General features: G+C 47.3%; 1 protein-coding gene and 1 long non-coding RNA gene across 2 annotated transcripts; both read right to left on the reverse strand.

The window, feature by feature from the left end:
* Nucleotides 1-1,188: 1,188 nt before the first annotated feature.
* On the reverse strand, nt 1,189-12,067 carry LOC311195478 (ovoinhibitor-like). The gene is made up of 16 exons (XM_084268882.1): nt 11,973-12,067; nt 11,164-11,183; nt 10,166-10,302; nt 9,921-9,981; nt 9,266-9,399; nt 8,754-8,811; nt 7,634-7,770; nt 7,143-7,203; nt 6,210-6,346; nt 5,403-5,463; nt 4,122-4,255; nt 3,972-4,032; nt 2,588-2,724; nt 2,145-2,205; nt 1,661-1,776; nt 1,189-1,353 (listed from the first exon to the last, which is right to left on the reverse strand). Exons 1-16 carry the CDS (start codon nt 12,025-12,027, stop codon nt 1,308-1,310), a joined length of 1,416 nt encoding a protein of 471 aa, XP_084125008.1. The 5' UTR covers nt 12,028-12,067; the 3' UTR covers nt 1,189-1,307.
* A 6,055-nt stretch (nt 12,068-18,122) lies between these two features.
* Nucleotides 18,123-22,580, reverse strand: LOC311195365. The gene is made up of 4 exons (XR_014617496.1): nt 22,464-22,580; nt 22,037-22,100; nt 18,967-19,019; nt 18,123-18,330 (listed from the first exon to the last, which is right to left on the reverse strand). It is a non-coding gene; the product is annotated as an uncharacterized lncRNA (long non-coding RNA).
* Between the last annotated feature and the right edge of the window lie 3,366 nt (nt 22,581-25,946).

Here is a 25,946-nt window from a genome sequence, read left to right on the forward strand (position 1 = left end):
TACAATAAGCCATTGTTATTTAAAAATTGTCTTGAAAAGTACATGCCAGCCACAGACACTAATGGCATGGAGGTACTACGGCCTCATTCCCTGGTACAATACCCACAGTACCTCCAAGTCAGGAACATTTGCCTTCAGCCTATTCTTCTAGCCCAACAATTCAAAGAGCAACTTTTCAAACTGATCCAAATAATTGTGTTATTCTCTGGTAAACTACAATAGGACATTGAATCAGGGAGGCACTAGCTGCAGTCCAGAAGAAATCCTTTAACCCTGAAACATTTGACTTGCAATAGCTTTGATGACCTGGTGTGGAGCTAGCTAGCGGCAGTGGCTGTGGCTACACTGCCAAGAGATGTGGGGTAGCCCCTAGTTCTCCCTTCATCTCTGCCTTCCATACATACTCCAAAGTGACAGCAATCACATCAAGTCCTGAGCTCTTTAGAATCAAAACAAGTAGGCAAAATACGACTATTGGGCAGAAGAGTTTTCCTATAACTTGTTATATATTCAGTTAAAACTGGTCACAAGTGAAGCTCTGCATCCTTTTCCCTCCTGAATGGCAGCTGCAGTGATATAACCAGGGGTGTCCCTCAGCCCAGAGGTGATTTCTGCCCACCAAGCCTGCAGATATTCTGTTGCATTCATATATCAAGGCTTTTTCATATAACAGCACTTAACACCGAGGTCAAGCTTGGTGGAGACATGCTGGGATCACCTTTCCTTACAGCAGATGCTGCCTCTTCCACAGGACAGGCAGCACAAGCAATGAACACCTCTTGTCTAAACAGCCAGTTTCCCTTTCTGGCCCACAGCAAGAAAGCTCCTGAAGAGAAACCACCACCCACATTCTAGACATTGCCCTGTGGAGGAGGTGGACCATGCCCTGGAGGTGACCATCACCTTACACTGGCTATAAAGATGGAATCCACGATCAGGTTATACAGACATATAAATGGTTAGATGAGACTAATACTGACAAGCAGACTCTGAGGAGTAAGGAAGTAACTGGGAGCTCCAAGGGGAGACCAGGGCCTCGTCATTGGAGAGGTGACACTGACACATGGCAGGAAAAGATGCACCCACATTGTTTGGTAGAGCAGAACATCTATAGAGAAATACGTATGCACCACTAGAAGTACCATCTTGGGGAGGAGAAGGGACATGGCATTAAGACAGAGAAATGTGTTGTGAATTTTGCCAAGTGAATTTATTCAACAAATGAAGGAAAGGTGCTGGGGAAGATCATCCCATGGTAAGTCACATGCAAGGGAGTTTGTCTTCCTGGGCTGGCTTCCAGCACTGACTTAGCACTCTCTCATACTCATGAGGTTGAGAGTATTATTGCTTTCCCTGTTGAGAGAAGGAGAGAGAAGGATTGGTTGGTTTGGTGAAGTACTTTCCAGAAGCCCTGACGAGCTTATGGGACAGATTGCATGCTGGTGAAAATGAGTAAAATATCTTTGAAGTTAACAAACAGGAGGCTACATTTTCCCTTAAAATGCCAAACCCCAACCTCCTTGCACAAGTCACAGTGCACCAGAAGTGTCTAGTATATGCCCATAAGCAGTTAGTCAACAGCACGTTATGAAAACAGCCCTGTATTCACATTAAGTACAGTAATAGCTCACGAAAGGAAGGGTTTTACTCTTGTACATACAGGTAGGCATTGCAGAAGGCACATCTGTTGCTGTATGTTTTGCCATCAGAGCCACAGTGGGGCATATATTCCATGGTGCAGATCGGGGAGACTTCACGGAAGCTTCTGCAGTGCTCCTGCACACAGAAGATAGTCATGAGTCTCTCTGCCCAAGAGTAAACTGTGCCCCCCACCCCCCTCAGCATAAGGAATAACACCCCACTGAGAAATGAAACCATCTGCAACATCATAACCACCTACTCAAAGTTTCCTCCTGGTGGCAGGTATGACCTTGTACTAGTTCAGCTCACTGCCACGTCTGCTCCTGCAGTGTTACAATGGGAAGGATACCAGCTGTTTCATGACCAGTGGGAAGTTCCCAAGGGATCTCCCTAAGTCTGCACACCCCTGCTCCCCCACTTTGTAACCAAAGGCAGAGGACAGTCCCCCATAAGTGTAACAAACACTGGACTTCAGTCTTTTTCCCCATCCTTTCCCCACTCACTTTTGTAATATCCTCTTCACAGCGCCCGTTCTTCCTTTTGCCAAGACTGGTCCGATGTTCCCTGGAGGAAGGAGAGACCATTGTTAGCCACAACCTTCCCCATTACAACCACAGTGCAAGAACAAACCTACCTCCCATGTAGCACACAGGAGATGTTGAGGTCTGTTAGCTTAGCACTACCTGCACAGCACTAACAAGAACATCCCCTTATGGACCGGGCACATGTCTCTGGGAATAACACCTGCCCCAGTTGATGCATCCCCCTTGGTGGGCCTCTGGGGTCAAACCCCCACATCAAACACCAACCAGAACAAGCAGGAAAATGAGGGTAGACAGACAGGAACAATCCAGCACAGGGTTTGGAGAGCGCCCGTGCATGTTACTTGGCACTCAGACTCAACCACCACCACTGTGAATCCCCTGGGAGAAGGATGAGTACTTACAGGTTGTGGGCGCACAGTGTGCACTCACTGGCGTAAGTGACACCATCGGTACCGCAGATGGGATCGTAGATCATGGTGCAGGCCATCAACTGTTTGCCATCCTTCGTCGTGGAGGTTGGGTACTGGCTGCAGTCCAGCTGGGGAACAAAGACAGCAGAAGCTCTGGCACAGGCTCTGCTCTGTGCAAGGGTGCCCAGACACAACACCCCTGCTTATGCCTCTGCCTTTTAGAATCTGCCACAGGACGAATTATGGTTATGTATTAACTCATTCCTCATGGAAAACTAGCAATTTCCTTTCATAGCTTTATTCTGGAGAAGGCTGAATCCAGGCTTGAAGGCAGACATTACTCATTCAGCTTCCTATTTATCACGATGCCCCTTACACCTCGCTGAACCTACTGGGATATTACAAAATGCAGCTCAAAAAATAATCTGCACATCAAACCGGTGTGATTCATGCACCTCCTGCAAGAGGACAGGACCGTGACCAAGGTGTTTTTCATGTCCCACAAGAATAGAGGGGGGATGTGCTGACAGGCCTTTTGTTGCAATGGGATGGCTCAGGGTGTTGAAATCTGCCAGCAGGACTGACAGCAGTTGAAGCTGATTTATACCGGTTGAAGAACTGGCCTTATGTTTTAGCACTCCCAGTTTCCCCAGCGTGAGCTCTTCCTCCCTGATTTATGTATCTCACCCCGGTCTGAGCCCAGAGCACACTCAGGAAACAAAGGAATGACATTTCATAGTTTGTTTGTATAGAAATGAAGCATCTGACTCGGGATGTTGACTCTTTCAAACACATGCTAATGAGATGGCTTTGTTCTGTTCCCCAGTGACTGTAAATAGTTTAGGGCTGGCCAAATATAGTTAATCTGGTATTTTTACAAGATATGCTGCTGGTATACATTAGATTACATTGCATTGACAGAAACAACAGAGTGGGATTTGAATCCCCTGGTACATTAGGTATCAGCATCCAAACCAGGTAATTCTCTCATCTTTGTAGAACATCCTTTTGTAAAACACAAGCATCCAGAAGGCACCGGGTACCCTGGGTCTGCTGCATCCCCTTCCCATATTGCCAAAACAGACTAAGTTCCTGCAGCAGCTATGACAGGCTGCCGTGGGAGCGGGATTTCTTCTTCTAAAGCCCTAAATCAGTTATGCTTCCTGTCTCCTAACTAATTCCTCACCTGTCTTCCTTTTTTCTCTCCTGACAGGGTGCAGGAAGCACACAGTGTTCCGGCTGCCGGGAGGGTGATATTCACCCACAGAAGGAAGGGCAGCAAAAGCCATGGCCCCCGGGCAGAGGCTACACCCCCAAACCCAACCAGCACTGATGCAAGTTACACACTCAGCTCCTATTTTTGTGTGTCACTTACTTGGGGAACTTCCTCCACGCACCTTCCATCGTGCTTCTTGGCAACGCTGGTTCCGGCTTCACTGGAAGAGAGAGCAGAGTTAAAAACGTTCCGTGGGTAACTCTGCTGGGCTCTCATGGTTGGGGGGAGGGGGACACCTCCAGGGCTTACATGTTGTGGGCGCACAGCGCGCAGTCGTTGCCGTAGGTGACGCCGTCCGTCCCGCAGATCTCGCGCAGGATGAAGGGACAGGCTGCGATGGCCTCCCCGGTTTTGGTGTTGCTCAGGTACGCAGTGCAGTCAACCTGGGAGGGGAGGTGACAATGCTGGGGCAGTGCCTCTTGGGCAGGCACTCTGATCCCCCAGCTTCTGCCAGAGGGAAATCAGAGGGGGGTTAGGTTTAGTCTTCCATTAGAAATGAGTTCAGTGATTGTAGCTGGGCTTGGCATTGTCTCCTAACAGAGGGAGGAAAGGAACAGCTGGCCAAAAGAGACAATTCTTCCTGCACTACCACGTACACCAGTTTTAAAACAAGCACTAACCCAAGCAACCTCATTTGAAGTGTTTGACATTGAGTCCAGCTTGACACAGTTAACTACACGTGAGAATTTGTTTCAGCTTTTCTCAAACCAGCAGCAAGAATTGTTTCACCGTTCTCTGTTGCAGAAATATTTACACTGTATAAAATCCAACAGTTTAAATATCCGAGGATAAATAAACAAACACACACTGAAGTCAGTCTGCACTAGCGAAGCACACTGATGCTGCACTGTCATTTTGCATAGCTTGCCCAACGCAAAGTCTTTTTTTATCCATATTCCCCCACATGCTCCAAGAGCAAATTAAAGCAAAGACAGCATTTTAACAGTGTGTCTTTACTATAAGAAAATATATTGCAGTCCCTAAGGATGCATGAAGTTATTTTCAGTGCTCGAGAGCTGCTCTGCATAAGCAGAATAAATGTGTTGAGATATTATCAGCACACATTGTTACTGTGCAGGATAATAAAGCTATTTTTATATGCATATCTGGGAGCAGATTTTTCCTGGCTGACCAGAGGATGAGGTGTTTTTTTTACCTGCCTGTCTAGTGCAATGGAAATCTTAGCACCGAATGAATACCCAGACATCCAGCACTGCCTTCTGCCTTCCTCTCCTATTGTGCTAAAATGGGCTGCATGGGTCTTGGGCTGCCTCTGATGATTTCTGTTCAGAGATCTGCAGTACCAGGACATTTTGTTCCTGAAGTCCTGGCCTGTTCCCCTTCTCTCTCCTCGTCGTGTACAGCACACTGGCAGCAGCTGCTGTGAGCAGCTATGGAGAACTGCAGCACAAGGACAAGCCCCGTGCATCACCCCTCCACAGGGCTGGTGCACTGAGCCCAACCAGGCTCTCCCTGGGGGCTGGGGAGAGAGGAGGAGATGGCACTTGCTTTATAACTTGTTACACTTACAGGACTGCTTTCCTCCTTGCATCTTCCCTCATGGCTTTTCTTCACATGAGTACCAAGTTCTCTGAAAGGGAGACTGGTGTTAGCATGCTCACAGGCTGAACCCCCTGGGCACCCAGGTGCCACAGGAAGCAAACCAAACTCATAGCCAGTACATAGGATGAGAGGCATCTGATTGCAGAATGAGCCAGCTTCTCCTGGTCATTAGCAAGTGTAATCCTAAGCAGTAATGGACATAGTCTCAAACACTCTTTCCCCTGCCCAAATACCACAGACTTTGCTCTCCCACAGCACCTCCAAGGAGCACAAACAGAGCATCGTCAGGGAACAAAATCAAGGTGACTGGGGCTTCAGGAAGTTGAAAGATAAACACAAAGGGACATATCTGAGGGGAGACCTCATTGCTCCCTACAACTACATAAAAGGTGGTTGTAGGTCTCTTCTCCCTGGAAGCTAGTGATAGGACAAGGGGAAACAGTCTTAAATTGCATCAGGGGAAGTTTAGGGTGGATATTAGGGAAAATTTCTTTACTGAAAGGGCTGTCAGAAACTGGAACAGGCTGCCCAGGGAAGTGGTTGAGTCACCATCCCTGGAGGCGTTTAAAAGAAGAGTAGATGTACTTGGTGACATGGTCTAGTGTTGGACCTAGTAGGGCTGGATACGTGGTTGGACTCAATGATCTTGAAGGTCTTTTTCAACCAAAACCATTCTACAATTCTTTATCTGTATATTGGTATGAAAAGAAAAGCCATCTGGAGCACTAGCCATGTCTACTCACTCCAAGAGACAGTCCAACATACACTACTTACAGGTTATGGGCACAGATGCCACACTCATTGTCATAAGTAAATCCATCAGTGCCACAGACGGGGAGCAGGATCCTTGGACAGCGCATCAGGGTTTTGCCACCCTTAGTCATTTTTGATGGGTATTGACTGCAATTGATCTACAAAAAGCAGGAGTGTCAAAGCTGGGAAATCCTTGTTCTCTGAGAAAAAAATACCCAAACAACTTAATCCCCTGCCGTGTCTTTTATGCTGGGATGCTGAGACAACACCCGTGCAGCATTTCAGTTCTCCCAAAGCCAGGCTGTGAGTTCTGCATGAATCCTCTCAGGCACAGAGGGAGCTGCACAGCACTGCATAGTTTGTGAGATGCCAAATCATTAGGGTTAGTATCTTGCTGAATCCCAAACACAAAATATGCCAGAAAAGCCAGAAAAGAGAAAAACACCCCTTTTCATTCTGCAGTATAGATAGAAACTAAACACCAGAATAGTAAAGGAATTTGGGCTTTGCTGATAATGCATTTGAAGAGTATCAAAGGAAGATCTAAGCCCAAACTGATCATCCTCCACGTTCATGTGCTAGCATATCCTGAACATCATCCCTGGGGCCCCTTGGCTGATACATTCAAATTAAACCTTCAGATGTGCTCTGTATACCAGAATACCCCCCAACCCCTAAGGTTGGTGTAGGTATGAATTGGTAATGTAAACTCTGTGCCTAGCTCCTTCACAACCCATCTGCCAGGGTTCTGTGGGCATGGAGAGCCCAGAGGACACCTGCCTCAGGACAGAAGGGATTTGTAGGCATCCTCCACACAAGGGGCTGACATGACTTAATAGACATGTGGAGATAGCCAGGCTTCAGGCCAGATGACTTGTAGAGTAAATGTAGCCTCAAGGAGCCTTTGAGATGATACAGCTAAGAGCAGAAATGTCCCTTATATCAAATACTCACCTCAGAACTTTCCTGTCTGCATTTTCCAGCATGCTTTTTGCCAACATGGGTCCTCTGTTCTCTGGAAGAAGGAAACAAAGTTGAGGAATTAAATGCTTCACTCTTGGTCACAGCCTCATACAAAATGATGCAAAACATGGCTTCAGACTCTATAGGAGCATGTCAGAACACCCACATCACTTCACTCATTAACAAGCTCATTGCATCTTCTCATAACATGCAATTTAATGCCACATTTTGAATTATTCCTTCCCCTGCTCACTCACTGCCTAGCCCATGGAATAATCTAAAGTGCTGCCATCTGACTCTTCAAAGTTTCCCCTCACGAGCACAAGGAAGGTATCAGATGGAAACTTGAGGTAAATCCAAAACCAATCCACCTTCTGAGAGACTTGAAGGAATAGGCATAAGCAGAAACACAGCAGGATGTTTCTCAGGACTGCAAAGCATTGCTGGCTACTTAGAAGGAGCACTCTACATACAGCACTTACCCGTTGTGGGCACAGATCCCACATTCGTTATCATACGTAACGCCATCTGTGCCGCAAACTGGATTCAGGATCCTTGGACAGGATACTAATACTTTGCCATCCTTAGTGACTTGTTTTGGGTACTTATCGCAGTTAATCTATCAAAATAAGGAGAATTACCCCGATGGAGCCTTGCTATGCAAGAAAATTGGATGCAAAAACTTTTCATTCCTTATCACAGCCTGCACTGTTTCTGCAACAGGGCAAAGCCCTGACAGACTGCAGCTAAATCTCAGTGTTTTCCTAGTTCTCTCTCTAGGAGTCAAGAAAAAGAACTATCATGGAGAAAGGATCCTTCAAGTCAGAACAGAAACAAAGTTTTTGGCCCATTCTCATAAAAAACCCCAAACCAGTACTGAATTTAGCAAGGAATATTTTTCACCAGGTGGAGGTCTGACTAATACTATTTATGTGTTTGTTTTCTCCTCATTTCACGAGCTCTGTGATTACTCAGTACTTCAGATTCCCTGGAGTTAAGCACAGTGTCTGAAAGTATCTATCAGCTGGAGAGTGGTCTTTCTACATCCCAGAATATCGGTGCTGAAATCTAGATGCGTTTCTTCCTGAAGCACCAGAGGCCTCATGCAAATGTACAATTAACTATTCTCTATAAATACATTTGCTTAGTGCTCTTATGAGTCTCACTGCATCTGTGAAAGCAACCAGTATGGGAGTTTTGAATCCCTGTTGCAAGAGGTAGAGACACTTGTGATCTCCAGAGAGAAGACTGCCAACAGCATGCTGGCAAGTGAAATCTTGGGCTTCCCCCTGCCCTGGGCACAAAAGCCAGCTTGATACATGGGGAAGTGAGTTCTGCCACACTGATGTACTGCAGCTTCTCATTTCACACCCATCTCCTCTCTCCTTCGTCGGTGTGGTGTGGTGTGCATGGGGTGACCCTCTCTTTGGAGCAGGGGGGATGCAGGATACACCCTCACTGTGCAGAAAAGCAAAGCATGGACTGGGACCTTTGTAAGCCTTGACACCTGGTCCTCTTGGAGTTCCCTAAGGAAATCTGTGGGGTTCTCAGATGCTGTTAACCCTCTTACCAGGATGGATTTCTGATTTCTATTGCACTTACGGCGAGAACCTCCTTGCACTCTCCATCATGGATCTTGGTAATGTTGGTGTGATATTCTCTGAAAGAAAGAGATTATTTGGTTAGAAAGCCTCAAGAATAGCTTTGCCTATCACACTTTAGGCACTGGTAGCAGAAAGCAAGGTGCCACCCGCCCTGCAGGATACCACAACTGCTCAACTTGTCTGAATGAGCCCCATAGATGGAAGCAGCAAATGCCCAGTATTTCCACATCACGTGGTAATTAAGTGTTGGGAGTGATTGGCTATTACAGGCAACACTTTGATCTGTTCACAGCTCTGATCTGGGTTGTCCTCTACCTTCTATTGTGATTTCCATCATGAGCACAGACAGAAAATGGGGAAAAAAACTTGGGTTGGCTGGAGAATTACAAGCAGCCAGCTCCAAAGAGAGTTAGAGAGACACCTGCCTTAGACTAGTGTTTTACAGAAGCACTCCTGAGTGCCTGAGCTGTCCCTAACCATCCAGGAGGATGTTCTATGCACAGGACTTACGCATTATAGGCACAGATCCCACAGTCGTTGTCATAAGTGAAGCTATCTGAGCCACAGACTGGTTTCAGTATCCTTGGGCATGCTACCATGACGTGATCATCTACTACAGTTCTCCGGTACAGGCTGCAATCGATCTGTAAAAATAACAGGGACAGAGGGGAAAAAAAAAGCCACATTTTTAATATAAAGGTGGAACACTCCTATGCAGTCTGCTTCACTCTCAGCCCCTGGGGACAAATCCAGCATCAAACTAATTCCACTATCAAAAGTGGAAGCCAGAGTCAGTTCCGTGGGAATTCTCTCCTGCTGAAAAAAAGAATGGCATAGCAAGGAGGACTGTGACTTGGATTTTGTGAAGTCCTTCATAACACCCTGCTGGAGTTATCCAGGTGGTGAGATCCAACCTGCAGCCAGCACAACATTTCCATTTGTTCCCAATTACAGAGGCTAGAAGACTGAATCAGAAAAGCAGAGACACGCAGTACCAGATAGCCCATAAAAACCCTCTCAGCTTTGGTTATCAAGATTTTAATTTTAGGTTTTAATTCCCTCTGGGCTGTGCAGACCAGCTGTGCATGTTCTGTTTTCTGACTGTGTGGTGCTTGAACTGTCCCCTTTTACAGCCAAATGAAGTCTTCCATGGATTTTGACTTACTGTAATAGATTTTGGCTCACATTCTCCATCATGTTCCTTCTCCACATTGGTCCTGTGCTCACTAGAAGAAAGCAGACCTGTGTCAGGGATTGCAGAGAGCAGCATCGCCTCAAGGCTGGCAGTGCTGACACCCAGCTGCTAACTGCCACGCTTCTCTGTCCAGTCCATCTTTGGGGGATGAAGCTGCCACCCTTACACTGAGCCCCTTGCCCTGCAGCTTCTACTACATCTTGGGCAGCACCTACCTGTTGTGTAGGCAGATCCCGCACTCGTTGCTGTACGTGGTGCCATCAGTGCCACAGACCGGCTTCAGGTTCCTTGGGCAAGCTACCAGGACCGTCCCACCCTTGCTGACACCGCTGGAATACTGACTGCAATCAACCTGCCAAAGCAGCCCAGAATCAGCCCCAACATTGGCTCCCCCACGCTAACAGCCCCCCGTCCCCCCCCACCATGCAGCCTCCCACCAGCGCAGCCACAGCGCCCGCAGCTCCTGCCAGGAGGTAAATGAGAGGTATTATTTTGAATCTGCTCAGGCAGTCAGGAGGAGTGAATCTTCTCTGCAGAAGTTTCTGATTATGCTTCCCTGCTGGGGGCCGGGGGAGGCACGGCACCGAGGAAGGATTGCTGTGGGTGAGACGGTGCCTAATGAAGGCGGCTGGTAATTGGGAGCCCGGCTGTACACCAGAGCCCCTCAGCTCAAAAATCTGATCGTTTCAAATCGTGCTGCAGTCTCTGGTGAGTTACAGGAGCCTCGTAACTGCGTGGGAAGAACCTGCAGACAAATCCATCGCGCAGACCCTGCTGTTTTCCTCCCTGTGATATGGATATGGAAAACCCAGGCACGGAACTCAGTTCTGCAGGTCTTACTGCATAGGAAAAAGTTATTGGAATCACAGACTTTGGTACTTTCCAGCACATCATCATAAGAGTATTCCTCATGCAGAGGCAACCTACTGCATTTGGCTTGGAGTAACTAAATTAGGTCTAAGAGTTAATATAATGGGGCTGGATAATTACTTTTCACTTTCTTCATTGTATTTGATGGACTGAAAATATTGTAAAAAATGGGTGAACTTTTACTTCTCGTGAAATTGGCAATATCATTCAATCATGCATTAGCAAATATCATTTGAACAGCCAAGCTTTCATTAGATTTAATCCACTTGCTCATCAGGTAATTACATCCTGTTTCTACTTTACCAGATACCCTGGAATAGAAGGGAATATATCTGCAGCTCACCTCAACTCCAAAGGCAACACCTGAAAGAAAAAAATTGAGACAGAAAGAAATAAATTATTGATATGCAGAGAAGATATGTCTTTTCATGAAACTGTTAAATTCAGTAACTGCTGTTAACTGGTTTATTGTGTTCACAAAAACATGGAGTCTTACATTATGCCACTCAATGGCCACAGGATGTATTAAATGTTACTAAATAAAATTTCATTGCACTTTTGAGGGGAGATAAAACAGGGAAGAGCATATGGCTTCATCCATCCCTGAGATGTCGCAGGGAAGTAATACAGATACTTTCAATTCGGTATACTTGGATTTTAACCTCTTCTAAAAGAATTTATATCTAACTTTCAAAAGCTTAAACATGTGTGTCCAAGACAGTGTTGACCACTGGCACTGCCCGTCTCCAAATGCATCCTTCTGAGGTACCAGAACACAGTCCACTTACAGAGCAGTCCCGGAGGTTAAAAGTTTCATTCCCCCAGCTCACACGGATACTGATGTCATCTCCAACAGTTCTACTTTGCCCTTATACTCAGTACTCCCATGTGCAAGCTCCTGCCCTGCCCTAGGACTGCTCCTTCAGCAATTTGCTCCTACCAACTGAGATGATGAAAAGAATCACCTGTACGAGGTTTGCTGAAACCTCAATCTTGAAGTCGAATTTTTTTTGCTACACTCTCTCAGGAAGAGTATTTCCTCATGGAATAAGGCTCTCCTCCATGTTACAAGACCCAAATACTTTTACTGAAATGAAAATTCAGTTCTGATTCAGCTAGATTGATGCCTGCAATATCCCAGACAATACTCACCTAGGCAGCAGCAAAGGGCTAGAGCCGCCTTCACGAAAACCCCCGTTATCTTCATGGCAAACAGAGGTACCGCTCCAGTACAGCCTGCTAGCTCTCTGGGCAGGAGAGGAAGATTGCAGGTATGAGCAGGAATATATAGCACACCACGATGTCAAGTGATCCCACCTTATTAGGTAACGCTCCAAGTCTGTCATCAGCACTCAAAGCCAAAATCATGTTTACTCAGCTATAGATTTTTAGCTAATGATTGACATCAGCATGTATGCCAGGAAGGGGCCTTTTGTGTGGCTCGAGGGGTGTGGGGAGTGTGCCAGGACCCCTCTCCTCCTGACGGATCCACCCCAGCCCTGCACTGCCCCTCGCATGGCTGCAGCACGTTGCAGGCTCACATCTACCCTGCAACCAGCTGAATGCAGTTACATCTTTCTCCTCCTCTACAGTTTTCAACTGAGCTGCCAGCTGATAACTAAACCCCTCGTTATTTAACCTAGGAGCATGATTTTGTACTCTTCACTGTTGTATTTCATCTCAGTTTGAGCCCAGGCAATTTCAGCCCAGAAGGTCACCCCGCGCTCTGCGGGAGGAAACCTGCTCTTCCCCTGTTTTTTCAAACTCAGCAGTGCCCTGCTCCACGTGCCAACTTTGTTTGTACTACAGCACGGAGCAAAAATGTTCAGTTTGGTTCTAAAATCCATCTTTTTGGCTGTTCACCGATAACTCCTCTGCTCGCTTGCTACCGCTTTCCCCATGGAGGGACCCACCTCACCTGACCCACCTCACCAAGCCTAAGTGACACCACCCCACAGGGCAGCAGGCCAAGAGCTTTTGATGTCTGCAGAGACTAGATGTACTGTATTTCCTTTATCTAGGATGTCAGCCAACTTCACAAAGATTGATATTAGCCCACACACTGTTTCCTTCCTGAAAATTCACCGTGTACATTATCCCTTTAGGCTTTATAGCTTTAGTTTTCTTCAAATTTCTCCTCAAGGTTTGCCCACTGTTAAGGTAACAGCCCCCAGATTGGTGCCAAACACTTTTGTTGTTTATTTAAGGAGATTTTTGGCAACTCTTCGGATTGGTCTCAATCCTACTGTTCTCAATTGGGATTTTAAATTCCCTGCATTTCTCACTAACTTTTAATTTTTAAAATTCTGTACTTGGTAACCAAAATCCTTACTTGTAGGTCTATTTTTGACATAATTTAAACAGAGCGAGCTCGTGTTGAATCATCCCAGTTTTATTTCCTAAGAGAAGGACGTCTCGAACATCCTTCTCACTTGAAAAGCAAATTCACAATAACACGATTTTGGGGGATTACCTAATGGAAAATTCTATTTGCTTTCATATCCAGGAGCTCTGCTGACATTAGTAGTTTGCAGTGTGCATCTGCAAAGACAAAGTTTCCCCAAATGCCAGCGTTTCCGGCTATGTTAATCTCCAGTGACATTAAAGAGATCTCTCTTCACAGATCTAGTTTTCACTCCTTCCCCCCCCTGATATTCAGTCCTAGTGTCTCCTGCCCTGTCCCTTATCTCAGTTCCACCAAGTGTCAAGGACTCCACACCTTTGGACCAATGCAGGCCCCAGCTACAAGGACCTCTGTCCATCCTGATACCCATCTCAGGGCTTATTCCAGCCACGACTATCATCAATTAATGCTTCCTGGCAGAGCAAAATGTATCTTGACAACTTAATTGCCAGACTCTGTATAAGCTGTCATGGTCAAGCAAATTCCTGCCAATGTCCACAGAGATGACACCTGAACTTTATTGGAAAGGAGATATTATTTGCAAACCAAATCTGCTGTTAAAATAGATTGACTCAGCATGTTCTGTCAAGATCAAATCACTCCTCTTTCAACCAAGTTATTAAATGCAGGGAATAGTTTGCAGTAGAAGACAGTTTAAAGGGACAGAACAGCAAACACCTGTCAAGGATTTAGAGGAGGAATTGGGATCTAGAAAATACCCCTGCAGCAGCAGCACATGCATGCTGTCCCCTACCTCGGCTGAGAGATGTGGCGCTCAGCTTCAGGCTTCTGGCGTGGGCACAAGAGGTATGCTGAGACCCTACGGAGAGGGACTGGGCAGAACTTTCTCCACCAGCCATCCAGCTGGCAAGACGGAGCCTTTCAGGGCCTGCAGCACCTTCTGGTGCAGCACATCCCACCCCGGCTGGGCAGGGAGCTGCAGGACGAGGAGACCTTTGGTTGTGCCCGTGTGTTTACATCTTTGTGTTTGTGCAACCCCCACCTGCAGTCACGGTGTGTTGTTGATGTCTCCCTGTTTGTTTTCCCTTCTCTGGGCATGTCAGGAGAGGGTGGCTTTGGAAAGCCTGCCTGGCCGAGCAGCCCTGCACATGGGCACTCTGCTGGTGCTGCTGCCTCTCCAGGTTACCTCTACTCACAGCTGCAAGTCTCATCACCACATCTGCAGAATTTCATTGGCACCAGGCGAGGAAGGAAGCAACCCCTTTGAGGCCAGGAGGCAATAAAGCCAAAGCACCTGTTTTTCAGACACAGAAGTAGAAATTGCCTGTGCTTCCCATCCACAAACTAAGTGCACAGCTGTTACTGCACCTAACACTAAACTGTTTATTTCAAGACCTTCAACGTCAAGGCGAATCGTGAACTCTTATCTGCATTTGTAATTTGCAAGTAGTTGCACTTACATCTTACTATTTTCAGCAGTAAAAATTTGAGCAGAGCTGCTCATGCCTTTGTGCAGGAGAAAGCATTAGAAGTTCTTGTGTTATAAACCCGGTGGGAGGGCTGGGCAGCAGGAGGGCTCCTCAGCAGGGAAATCCCAAGGAAAGGGCCTGGACAAGAGCTACCTGTAGTAGAGAGGACCTCACAGGAAAGGACAGGTGTGCTAACATGCCAAACAGTCACCCTAAAAAGAGGAAAGACACAAGCCCATTCACCAATCCCCACAATAAAAACAGATGGGCCATGGAGCAGAAGTTGTGATAATCAAGGCAAATAAATGCTGAAACCCCCAGGTACCCATAATGTGACAGTTGCTTGGTGGGATTATGGCAGGGGTGTAGGGAGCACTAGAAAAGGGCACTCTGCAGCAGACCCAGAGGGGCTTCACTGCAAAAATAAACATCAGGCTTTCCACATCACAACTTGCTCAGTTCTTGAAGAAGCAAAATATAACTGCAGGATTTCTGGCACTGCCTACTGCAGCAGACTGCAAGACATCCCCTGGCTGGAACACACCATGCTGCCATGCACAGGCTCTCCCTCCACAGCGGCCGTGAGAGCAGCTGGGAGGCAGCAAGCAAAGCTACCATGCTCCAAAAGGACAGACTGTGGAGGATTGAGAAACCCCAAAGTGAGTTCAAGGTCTCCTGAGTCGTCTGCCAGAATCAACAGTCCTCGGTATATACCAGGAGCAGCATTTGCACCCCTGAAGAATTGCATAAGTACCTGACACCTTCTATGAAAAAAAATCAAGAGACTCAAGTGCCCTGCAGAGAGCAGTTTAGCTCAAAACCCATCCAAGTAGAGGGGTCTGGAGAATGAAGCTGCCAATTCATAACACTGGTTCTGCAGAACCTCAGAAACTGCTGTGAACCGTATGGGGTCCATGGATCTTGGCCAGACACACCTTAATAAAGTGTCATTTACAGTAAACCAAAGACTCCCCAGAGTGCTGGTACTTTTCCAGGTTCGTAGAGGTTGTTTTTGGCCTTGTTACTGCATTAGAGGGCAACACAAAGGGAAACCAAGAGCAAGCGTAAAAGAAAGGGTAATAAATTCTCCATACCTCTTGAGCCTTCGCCTCCTCCTCCCCAGAAACATCACAGAAACAATGTGTGGCATCACTCAAAGTCCCACTGGAGCTCCACAACACACAGCGCTGATCAGGACAGACATCACCACCAAGACCTTGGAGTGAGCTGCAAAAGGAGGTTGGAAACAAGGAAGGACAGGCCAGGAAAGCTGCAGAGAGTGGGAGTTAGTGTTGCTACCTCTGGTAGGGCTGTTAATGACAGCACAGGCAGTTTCAGCAAGTCATAGCCCTGAGCCTTCTCTGCAGACCAGTTTGGCATCTGATGAACTGGTCTGTTATCACCAGTGGCGATTTTTGTGGAGGATAATTTCCACTGGCAGCAGGAGAAATTCAGAAGGTGCTCAAATGCTGACGGAAGAGGCTACTAGGGCACTGTCTTCATCAGCTCCTTGCTTTTGGAGCACGGTTAACGCAGGTTTTAAGGGTGATTATTTCAAAACCTAAATACTTGAAATCACTAAAAATCATAATAGCTTTCGAGTGCACTGATTTGCATTTGCAAGAATTTATTTTAAGCTGCAAATTGTGCACTGCTTTTATGAAATCATGTAGATGTCCCTGCTCAGGATTTTAGCTGAGAATCAGGGAGCAGACACTATCAGAGAACATTTTTACTGCCTGATATTCATCATCCCCAGGCTGCATAAATAACTTTCAAGAATTTACTTGATTCATCGCAGCTCAAAGGCAGACAACATTTTGTATCCCCCCCCAAAACAGCTAAACTGGGATCAAACTGGTGAGCTTTGCCCTGCGTGACTACCTGGTGAGGGGATTTTCCATGCAGAAGTAAGCAGTAATAATTTATTTCTGAATCATAGTGTTGGCTCATATTCAAAATCAGCATAGAAAATATTAGCAACTACATATGTCAGAATCTGCTGATAAATTCAGGTTTTATCATCATTAACAGAAATAAAACGTGATCTGTGCGTAAGCGTTTTGAGAGCTGGAAGTCAATTCTCATTCACTGCAGTAGGGAAAAAAGAGATTTGATAACTTAATTGAAAAAAAAAATCTTAAGTCTTTGGTGGGCGTGAAATTAATTGATATTAGGTAAAATCCTGCCAAAATCTGAAAGAAAAGTGATTCCAGTCTTATCTGCAAGAGAAAGTGTTTACAGATCAGGTCACAACTAAAACGGACTCAAACACTGTGTTCACCCAAGGTCTTCGGGAAATGTCCTGCAATAAAGTTTATACAAATAAAGAACATATTTGTTTTAAGTAACAGCTATAAAAGAAAGTACAGGAAGTACGTGCAACTGCCAGCAGATCTCTGTTAACCCACCATCAGAGTCTCCTGCTTTGCAAATCCCACCCCACTCTGGGATGCATTACCCCAAATGAACCAGGGGAGACCACAGCCCAAAGACCAGACTTCATCTAATCTAGTTCCAGAACATAAATTAATTAGAAGTGCCTGTAAATCAGTTACATCTCAAAGCAACGATGCTTACCCTCAAATAGATTAAGCCATGGAACTTCTGACTTCATCTCCTTCAGCACCAGGACCCCAAAGGGAGCACCTGCTCACCAAGCCGAGCGCTGTCTGAGCCCTTGTGTCCACAGATCCTTGTCTGTGGAGGAAAGGCCAGGGCAGAAGGATGACCCAGAAGCACAATGTGAAGGTCCATGAGCTACCAAAATGGCTGAGCTTTCTTCTTGGCCAGCTCTGCTTCAAGAGTACCATCACTGCTTCTGCCCTCAAAAAAATAATGCTGGCCAAATTCACACCTCCAGAGCCCAGAAACCTCCCTGCCTACACCCCCAACTCCAGCTTTGGTGCAGCAGGACTCAGCACACCATCTACCATGACCAGTCAAGCTCTATATCTAATTCCCCCAGCTGCTCTAAACCAAGTGGTTTGGGTTTGCCAGAGCCCCAGATGAGGAAGGTGGAAGAGGACACTTACTGCAACAGTTAAACTGCCAGCCCAATTTGGCATGCTTTAAAACCAATTTTCCTCTGTGGGTTTCCAAACATAAACCAATTAAATCTCAAAACAACCCTCTGAGGTAGGTAAATATCTTTTAATGTCAGTTTTACAGACAAGAGAAAAGGGCTGAAAGGGCAGTGAAGTGATTGACCCAAGACCCCACAATGAGTCAGAGAACCTCACTCCTGGTCCCTCCTCACAAAACCCCCGACCACGCTCTTCCTCCTCAGGTCCAACATCTTCACCAGGTATTTACAGCAGCTGGTGCACCCCAGTGGCCTCTGTGTTTGCTTATTGCTTAAGGGGCACATGGTGTAAAGTTGGAGTGGGGGACTGGGGTGTCCCTCCCATGAGGCTCAGTGAAGAAAAGTGACATGAAGCTGCTGAGTTATCTTTATTGTAGAAGCACGCTAAGACACAGCGAAGCGGCACAGACCGCTATGGCACGCGCGGGGCAGACCTGCGAAGACACCACTGGGTCTCCACAGCCCTTTGCCCTCCACCTGAGGAAGGACAGGCCCCATTCACTGCAGAAAGGGGGGATGAAGGCAGCTCTGGTGGTCCTGGAGACTCAGCAGCTCCCCTGATGCTTGACATCAACTCTTCTTTCACTTGCCCTAGGGAGATAGGGAATACAGCTGATTATTATTCAATATGAGGGTGGTAGATCACTGGAACAGGTTGCCCAAAGAGGTGGTAGAGGCCCCATGCCTGGAGATATTCAAGGTCAGGCTTGATGGGAGGCTCTGAGTGACCTGATCTAGTCAGTGTTCCTGCTTACCGAAGGGGGGTTGGACTAGATGGCCTTTAATGGTCCCTTCCAACCTAACATATTCTATGATTATAGACCCAAAAGGCAAAGGAACATAAAAGAACCATGAGAACCTCAAAGCTGTGATGTTCCCATGCTCTGTATTGGTCCCTGGGCCACCCCACCTCTCCACAATGGGAGGCAGTGGCATGGTGCTCTGCCAGCATCCTCCCCGCTCCACAGGGACAGCTTGGCTAAAGCAACAGAGCTGGGGGAAAAGGAACAGACAGAGCCCACCACAACAGGTACTACAAAGTCCACACATTCCCATGGGCTCAGCCCCACCAGCCCCTTGGCTGCAGAGAAAGGGAAGAGCAGAGCCCTTTGCCCCAGCCCTGCAGCCCACCCAGGCAAGGCTGGAGACTCCAACCCATGTGAAATGCAGCCTCCAGAGAACAGCGTAGCTGACAGGTTGGGGGTAAATCATTGCCCCTCTCTGTACCTTTGGTCATGGCTGATCCCTGGTGTTTCCTGACAGTCAGAATTCCATTACTTCTAGAAAGAAAGAGCAAAAAAATAAGTCCATCCCCAAGCATAACCACTGTTGTGTGACACTTGTGTGAGTATCAGTGACAGCCCCTCCGGCCACCTCGGTGGCCACACAGAACAACGGAGCCTGGCACCAGGGCAGACAGGTTGGGTTACTGCCAGCCTAAGGAAACAAGACCACTTTCAGCCCAAAGCTAGGTGCTTTCCACTTCTACAGCTTAACTGGGAAAAATCCTGGGTTTCTTCCTTTTTCCTCCTTCTGCCACCTTAAAAAGAAACATGACAAAATAAAGGGCACTGTGAGAAAATTGGGACTTGCCCATTGCAAACCCAGGAGTTATCTGTTTAAAAAACAGATTAAAAAAAAGGAGAAACTGGATATCCCCTTTTATCCTGACCTATCAACTAGTGTGGGCAGACTGGTGACTATCGTGTGGGTGATTTGTGGAAAAACCTTTGGAACAAGTAAAGGAACTGAGAGATATGCAGCATTAAAAGCAAAATGTACTGGAAAGACCCACAATTAATTCACCCATATGAGAGAGAACAACAGGATGCAGTGGCCAGTTAGCTGACCAAAAAAAGATAGCTAAACCCAGGACACAGGCCTACATTCACCTGCACTACAACTATGTGGGATGAAAGGAATTTGGTTACGGCACAGACCTCCCCAGGAGGGTAGGGAGCCTGGACACCAGCCAGCCTGAGGCCCCAGACAGGCTCCCTCTGAAGCAAGGTTTGTCACCACAGCAGCAGACAGATCCATCTTTCTCAAAGCATGCTGCTCCCAATGGTTCCTACAAAAGTCCCTCCCCATGGCAATCTGGTTACCAGGCAGGGACAGTAGCCAGAAAGACCTGGAAATCCAGTAGAGCTTTACAGGCAGGAGCAGATACAGATGCTGAGCTGCCACGGGATGAGGAGGCTTGGACAGCCAGCACCCTCCGTGGATAATTTCAATACACAACTCAAGGAACTACATTACACTTTGGGGTAACAATTTCTTATCTTCCTCCAAAGCTTAGAGAGAGGCCTTTGCATTTTCATTCTGCACTTTGCAACTGTCTAAAGCCATTTCTGATGCCAAAAGCACTGCTGGAGCTGGTTTCCTCTGGGTTTTAGTAGCATATATTGAGTGCCTGGATCTCCACTAGAAAGAAAATTCATTATGCTGCAAGTGACCATGGATTTCAGTGCTGAAAATAGCATTGCTCTGTACATTGTTCATAAGCTCCCAACTGAGAAATCAGGTGAGTGCTTGATGGACTCAAAAAGTTTTAAGGAAATGGGCTTCAATAAGTTTCCAATCTGATTCTTTAGGTGATGTAATATACATAGAGAATACATCATTGTGCGTGGGGGGTTATGTTTGGCTTTTTTTGCCCCAAGGAAAAATCTTATCACTTTCCCTTTTAATTGCATTCAACTCTCCTTGGAATACTTAACATAGCTACAAGCTGTCTGACTTTCAGTAAGTGGCATATTCCTCTAATTGCAAAGGCTTCCAGAGCTGTAACAGCTTGGTAAAGCATAAAACAGTAAGGAATCCCAGCCCAGCCAGACTTTTGTGGGAATCCTCTCTATTTCTCAGTTGCCATGGTATACCCAGTCTTGTCTGTCTTGGGCAGCATGAGCAGAGTCACCAGAAGGCTTGCATAGCGCCTGGTCTGCCTGTGCTCCCAGAATACACAAGCCAACAGTGGCTCCATCACACTAAAGGTTGAGATGTAAAGGCTTCCAGTATGATCACAGCAAAAATACTTCTCTCTGCACTATGTCTTCAACTTGGTTTAAATTTGAGAGCACGCTGCTGCTTTACAAAAGAGGGGAAGAGGAGCTGGGATGTTTATTTTGTAAAGTTTTGGGGATCTGCTGGCATCTGGCACTGAGCAGAGAGGTATGGCATGATGGCTATCCCACAGAAAAGCTCTTTATTCCCTACAAACACATTGATACCAAATTCACATTCAGAAACCAAACCTCCCATCCAAAACTTAACAGAATTTGTCTTTTCCTGTTTCAGTATTTTGATTGTCTCCAGGCTTGGAGCAGGAAAAAAAAAAAAAAACAACCCAGTATTTCCCTGGGAGTGAATATTCATTTTCTCAAGAGTTCATGGCAACAGAGAGGACGGTCCTTCCTGGGTGCTACAGGGCATCCTGCCCATTCAAGAGACACAGACTGGGAAACCCTGGCTGCAAAGTGCTGGAGACAAAGCACAACTGAGAAATACCTAGTCATCTGCTATGTGGGATCACACAAGATGTCAAGGCTCAAGATCTTTCCCATAAGTATGCCACATAAAAATTCTTCATTATTTCCCAACCATCTCCCTGGATGCTATTCAGGAAATGAGCCCTTTATGATTTACACAGTTTTGGTCTTTCTGGTCTCCAAGTCCCAGGAGAACATCTGGAAAGCCAGATGTTTTCCCAGACACATCACTCTCCTGCCATATAGCCTAGGTAAAACACAGTAACTATGGCCAGGTTATATATCAACTCCAATTCTGAACCTCTATTTAAACATCTGCACCACGAGCACCCCACTCCTGATCTTTATGATCCTGCCACAGATGCAGTGGCTGCTTTCTCCAGCTCTCAGCAACATCCCACCCTTGGGGAGAAGGAGATCTCCAATAGCCCTCTTCCCTCCCAGCCTATGGTACAATCAAGCTCTCCCAACCTGCAGGACTCCCCGAGACGACCCTAACGTTACCAGAGCATGCTGAAGAGCAGCCACACAGCATGGCTTTAACTAACCAATTAGTTCACTTAACTTGTTGCCCTAGTCAACCTGTTAGTTAACCTGCCTGCAGGGCCATGGTGTTGACCTCCAGCTCATGCTGAAGAGCAAGGCAGGGCAGCTGGTGACTGACTGCCAACAACTTCTCATTTTTCAGTCTCCATTGTGGCTGCCTGGATCAGGCCCCCACAAGCTGAGATAGTGCCAACAGGGAAGTTTCACAAGGGGAAAAGGAAGAGATTGATGTTTCCCCAGCCCAGACGTGGCATGCTGCTTACCACTTCAGGGGCAGGCTTCCGGCACTCGCCTCGATAGTTCATCGTGATGTAGTTTGTAGCTCTCCTGCAAAGGGGGGACAAGACATGGCTTATTACTCACTTGCAATGCCACAGCTCTCTGCCATCAGCATGACAGTCCTCTGTGGACTTAATACTTTGATGCTACTTCCAATACGATGGCATTTATTACTCCCCAAACAATCTTAAGATTGGGCAGAAAGGGAATAGGGGACTCTGGGAACTTGTGTATCTTAATTAGCTGTCATCAGATTAATCTGAGGCATTTTGATCTATGTTTGCTTAACAGCAAGGCACCAAGGACACACTTGATAGTGAGTCATGATATATCAAAACAAACACTGTGCTGCAAAAGACACTCGGGAATGGTGGATGGCCCTGTATTACTGAAATCTCTCCGCCTACTCACATGGCAGCTGAACACAAGTCACATTCATTTTTGTATGTTTTCCCATCAGTTCCACAGACTGGTTGTGAGGACTCACTGCAGAAAATCCTTCCACCCTTTACCCCGTGCAGAATTCGGTCACAGTCCAGCTGAAGAGAGGGAAAATAGAGTCACATTTCATGCTGGTCCACTTGCAAGACTCTCCTTTACATGACTTAAGTGTGCTTACAAACCAAGCCTGGCCACCAAGGTCCACACCTCCAGCAGAGCCAGGCCTGTAAAGAGATTGTCTCTCTTGTTGGACTGGCCAGCCAAGCGTTTGGGAACAGAGCCCTCTCGGCCCCACTGCCAAGCACAGACACCCCCCCACCACCACCTGATCCACTTCAGCACCTCAGTCCAGGGCAGGTTTATTTCTCACACCAGGAACCCAGAAGATTAAAACTTCTGCTACCCATCCCTAATCCTCCTTTATCAGGGCTTTGATGTCACTTCATCTCAGAGAATAAAGATGAAGCCCATTGGCCAAAATTAAGGAGAAAAACTCCACAGCAGACTCACTGCCCGAGGGTGGTGTGACAGCATCTGACACCCACTGAGTTCAGAGACACAGCACATATGAGCAGCTCCGACTAATTAAGCCTGGCCTCTTGTTCCCTCTCAGGGATGACAACAGGAACATTTAGACATAGCCTTCCTTACAAACCACACATGGCACAACCAGGACAAACTCACAGCAGGAGGAGTGGCCTTTGGGGACCCCAAAGCACCTCTTGCACTTTGATCTCCACCCTGCACGTGCGCGGGGTGGGTGTTTGTAGAGCCATAGCAAATTCCAATCAGCAGAGGTCAGAGACACCACAGCCTGTTCCCAGCACACACAGCCCCTTCCTCAGCCCAGCCACCAAACTCAGTCCCATGTTGAAAAAAGATGGAGAGGAAGGTGGGACTAATGGGCCTCCATCCCCTTCTCCAGGTGCTACAAAACACACTGCAACAAGTGCAAATGGTGCAACTGGAGGAGAGTTGCAGCTGGGGTGGAGAGGACACTTCACCTCTTGTCCCACCTGGAGATTCACCATTTAGCACAAACTGATGGTCACCAACAGCCCCACAAGTGGGAAGCACTGCAAGGAAGGATGGTTTCATGGTGGGAGGCATGAAGGGACAGGGGAGGGTGTTCAGTGACATTGAGTTTCTGTGATAGCACCTGCTGGTTAAAAGTCACTAGCTAATTTCATTAATGTGCCACTTCCCCTCTCATCCAGCTAATTACCCAGAAGGCTGACAGTGCTGACCTCTGCAGTTCACTGCTAGATGCCATCCTACACACCAGGCACTGCTGCCCGCAGTACTCCCTGCATGCCTGCACTGCTGCCTGGGCTGGTGGCCACCCACTGGCAGCCCCCCGTATCACAGGTCCCAGCAGCAAGTGCCACCATTCCTCTGGCTCTGGGGAAATGGAGCTGGCTATGACAAACCCCACGGGTGGCCCTGGAAAGAGGAGAGGAGTAGATATGCTCTGAGTCACCTCTCGTCATTCAGGCTCATCAGCATCCACTCCTCCAGGGCTACCAGGAAATACCACTAAGCCCCAAAGCAGACTGGAGTTATTATACCTAATGCTCCTCTGGAATGCAGCAAAATTGCTGTACCTCAACCACCTACCGGGAATTCTTTTTACTCACAGACCCCTCTTCTAAAAGTGGTCAGCAGCAGAGGCTTCAGAGAGAGTTAAGGCAGTTTATAGTAAGGTCCCTCCAGCCCCACAGAAACAAATTGCCTACCCCTTTCAAACTGTTATTTAAATTACTGTACACAAATTCTGGAGGGATTAAGACATAGGTATTTTTTTTAAACTATTTTAGCTCTTGACAACACCCTGTGACAGGGAGATTGACAGTTCAGTCATCCTTTTTATGTTAACTTATTTTCTCTTATTAGTTTACTATTTCCCACTTTAAACCTCATTGAAACTATTGTGTTTTCTTTTTGTGGAAACAAGGGAAAGCAAACACCTCCACCTTTCTCCCCGTTATTCCATACACAGTTGTCATCTATCCCACAGCACTCTTGCTCCTTGCCTACTGTGCCCTCATCCCTTGCTCAGCCCCACCACTCTGCTCCAGCAGTGGCCTTTGACTCAGCACCTTCTCAAGATGTGGGGGTGGCACTCCTCACCCCACTTTCGCTACATACAAGGCAGGCATCCAGCCTGAGCTCAAGGCCAGCACCCTTGTGGCTGATATCTCCATAAGGAGCCAACCCCAGAAGCAAAACTGGCTTAGGAAGGTCCTTTATGGGCACATCCATCCTTGTTCCCTATCCCTCTGCTTCAGTGTCAGGGGATACAGGAGGTAGCATTACAATACAGATGCTTTCATTCACTCAGACCCTTCCAAGGACATGGGGCCAAGTGAGAAGCTTTAGGGTCACAGCAGGAACAGGAGCAGCTGCTGGGAAAGGAGCTGGCAGTGTCTTTGCACCAGCAGAACACCACCCCATGGGTCAGGTCCCCCATTTCTGCCCACACAGATGCCATCAGAGTTGCAGGAGGTGGTTTTACCAGCTGGTATCCATCATTGTCTCTGCTCTGCGTGTTGCGGTCAACTGCTGGCTTGCAGTTCCTACCCCTCTGATCCATGTTTCCTTGTGGGCTGGCAGCGAGAAAAAGCAGAGAAGCAACTCATTACACACCCTCTCCAGAACAGGGGTAGCATGGTGCAAACTCACCCTCCCCATGGACTCCCACAGCCCCTGCACTATGGCAGCACCTACCCACCAGGAGAGGAGAGGGCAAGCTGCTGCCCAGCCACATACCAACAGAGATGCAGCCAAAAGCAGGACAAATCCTGCCCTGTGCTCAGCCCAAGTGGGATCACCACCCCACAGCTCTGCAGTCCTGTGTCTGTGGGCATTGTTTGGTGGATGGAGAGGTGAAGGGACTACACCAGACAAAAGCAAGAAGTCTCAGAGGTCCCCAGCAAAGGTAGCAACTAAGTCCTGCTTAGATATAGCAGCTACAGAACAGGAGTGCCTGACCAGTGCCTAGAAAGCACGTGGTGCACCATGCCCTGCCTCCCAGCCAGCAGGTGAGGATAAGCCTCAGCCAGGCACACACATGTGCCCTGCCAGGAGACAGGGTTTGCTGGCCAAAGCTGTCTGAGGGGTACTTTGAGCATAGCAATCACTGGTGCTTTGTACACAGGAAAGACAAGGACAAAAAGGAACAGAAGGTTGCACGAGAAACATCTGCTCTCCGTGTCTCCTCCCCATCACTGGCTTAGTGGGAAGTGCTGTACTGAGCACCAAACACTGCAGTGTTCAATTCTCCATCCCAGACAGTGCCACTTGTGTGCCACTGAACCATTCCTGCTCCAATTCACTTCCTAACCACCCCAAGAAAAAAATAATGTAGGTAGAAGGGGGCAGAAACAAATGCCAGGGCTTGTGGGGTGATCAGGGGGACAGGTTGCCATCCCAAGCACTGCTCTACTCACCCTC

The sequence above is a fragment of the Gallinula chloropus genome, assembly GCF_964237585.1.
Source record: "Gallinula chloropus genome assembly, chromosome: 10".
Classification (NCBI taxonomy): Eukaryota; Metazoa; Chordata; class Aves; order Gruiformes; family Rallidae; genus Gallinula; species Gallinula chloropus.

Excerpts from the sequence above, each read along its gene's own strand:
- LOC311195478 (XM_084268882.1), bottom strand. The coding sequence starts at position 12,027 with ATGAAGATAACGGGGGTTTTCGTGAAGGCGGCTCTAGCCCTTTGCTGC. Across the intron at positions 8,812-9,265 it reads GGGATCTGTGCCTATAATGC|AGAATATCACACCAACATTA; the intron begins GTAAGTCCTGTG and ends TCTTTCTTTCAG. Across the intron at positions 7,204-7,633 it reads GGGATCTGTGCCCACAACGG|AGAACAGAGGACCCATGTTG; the intron begins GTAAGTGCTGTA and ends TCCTTCTTCCAG.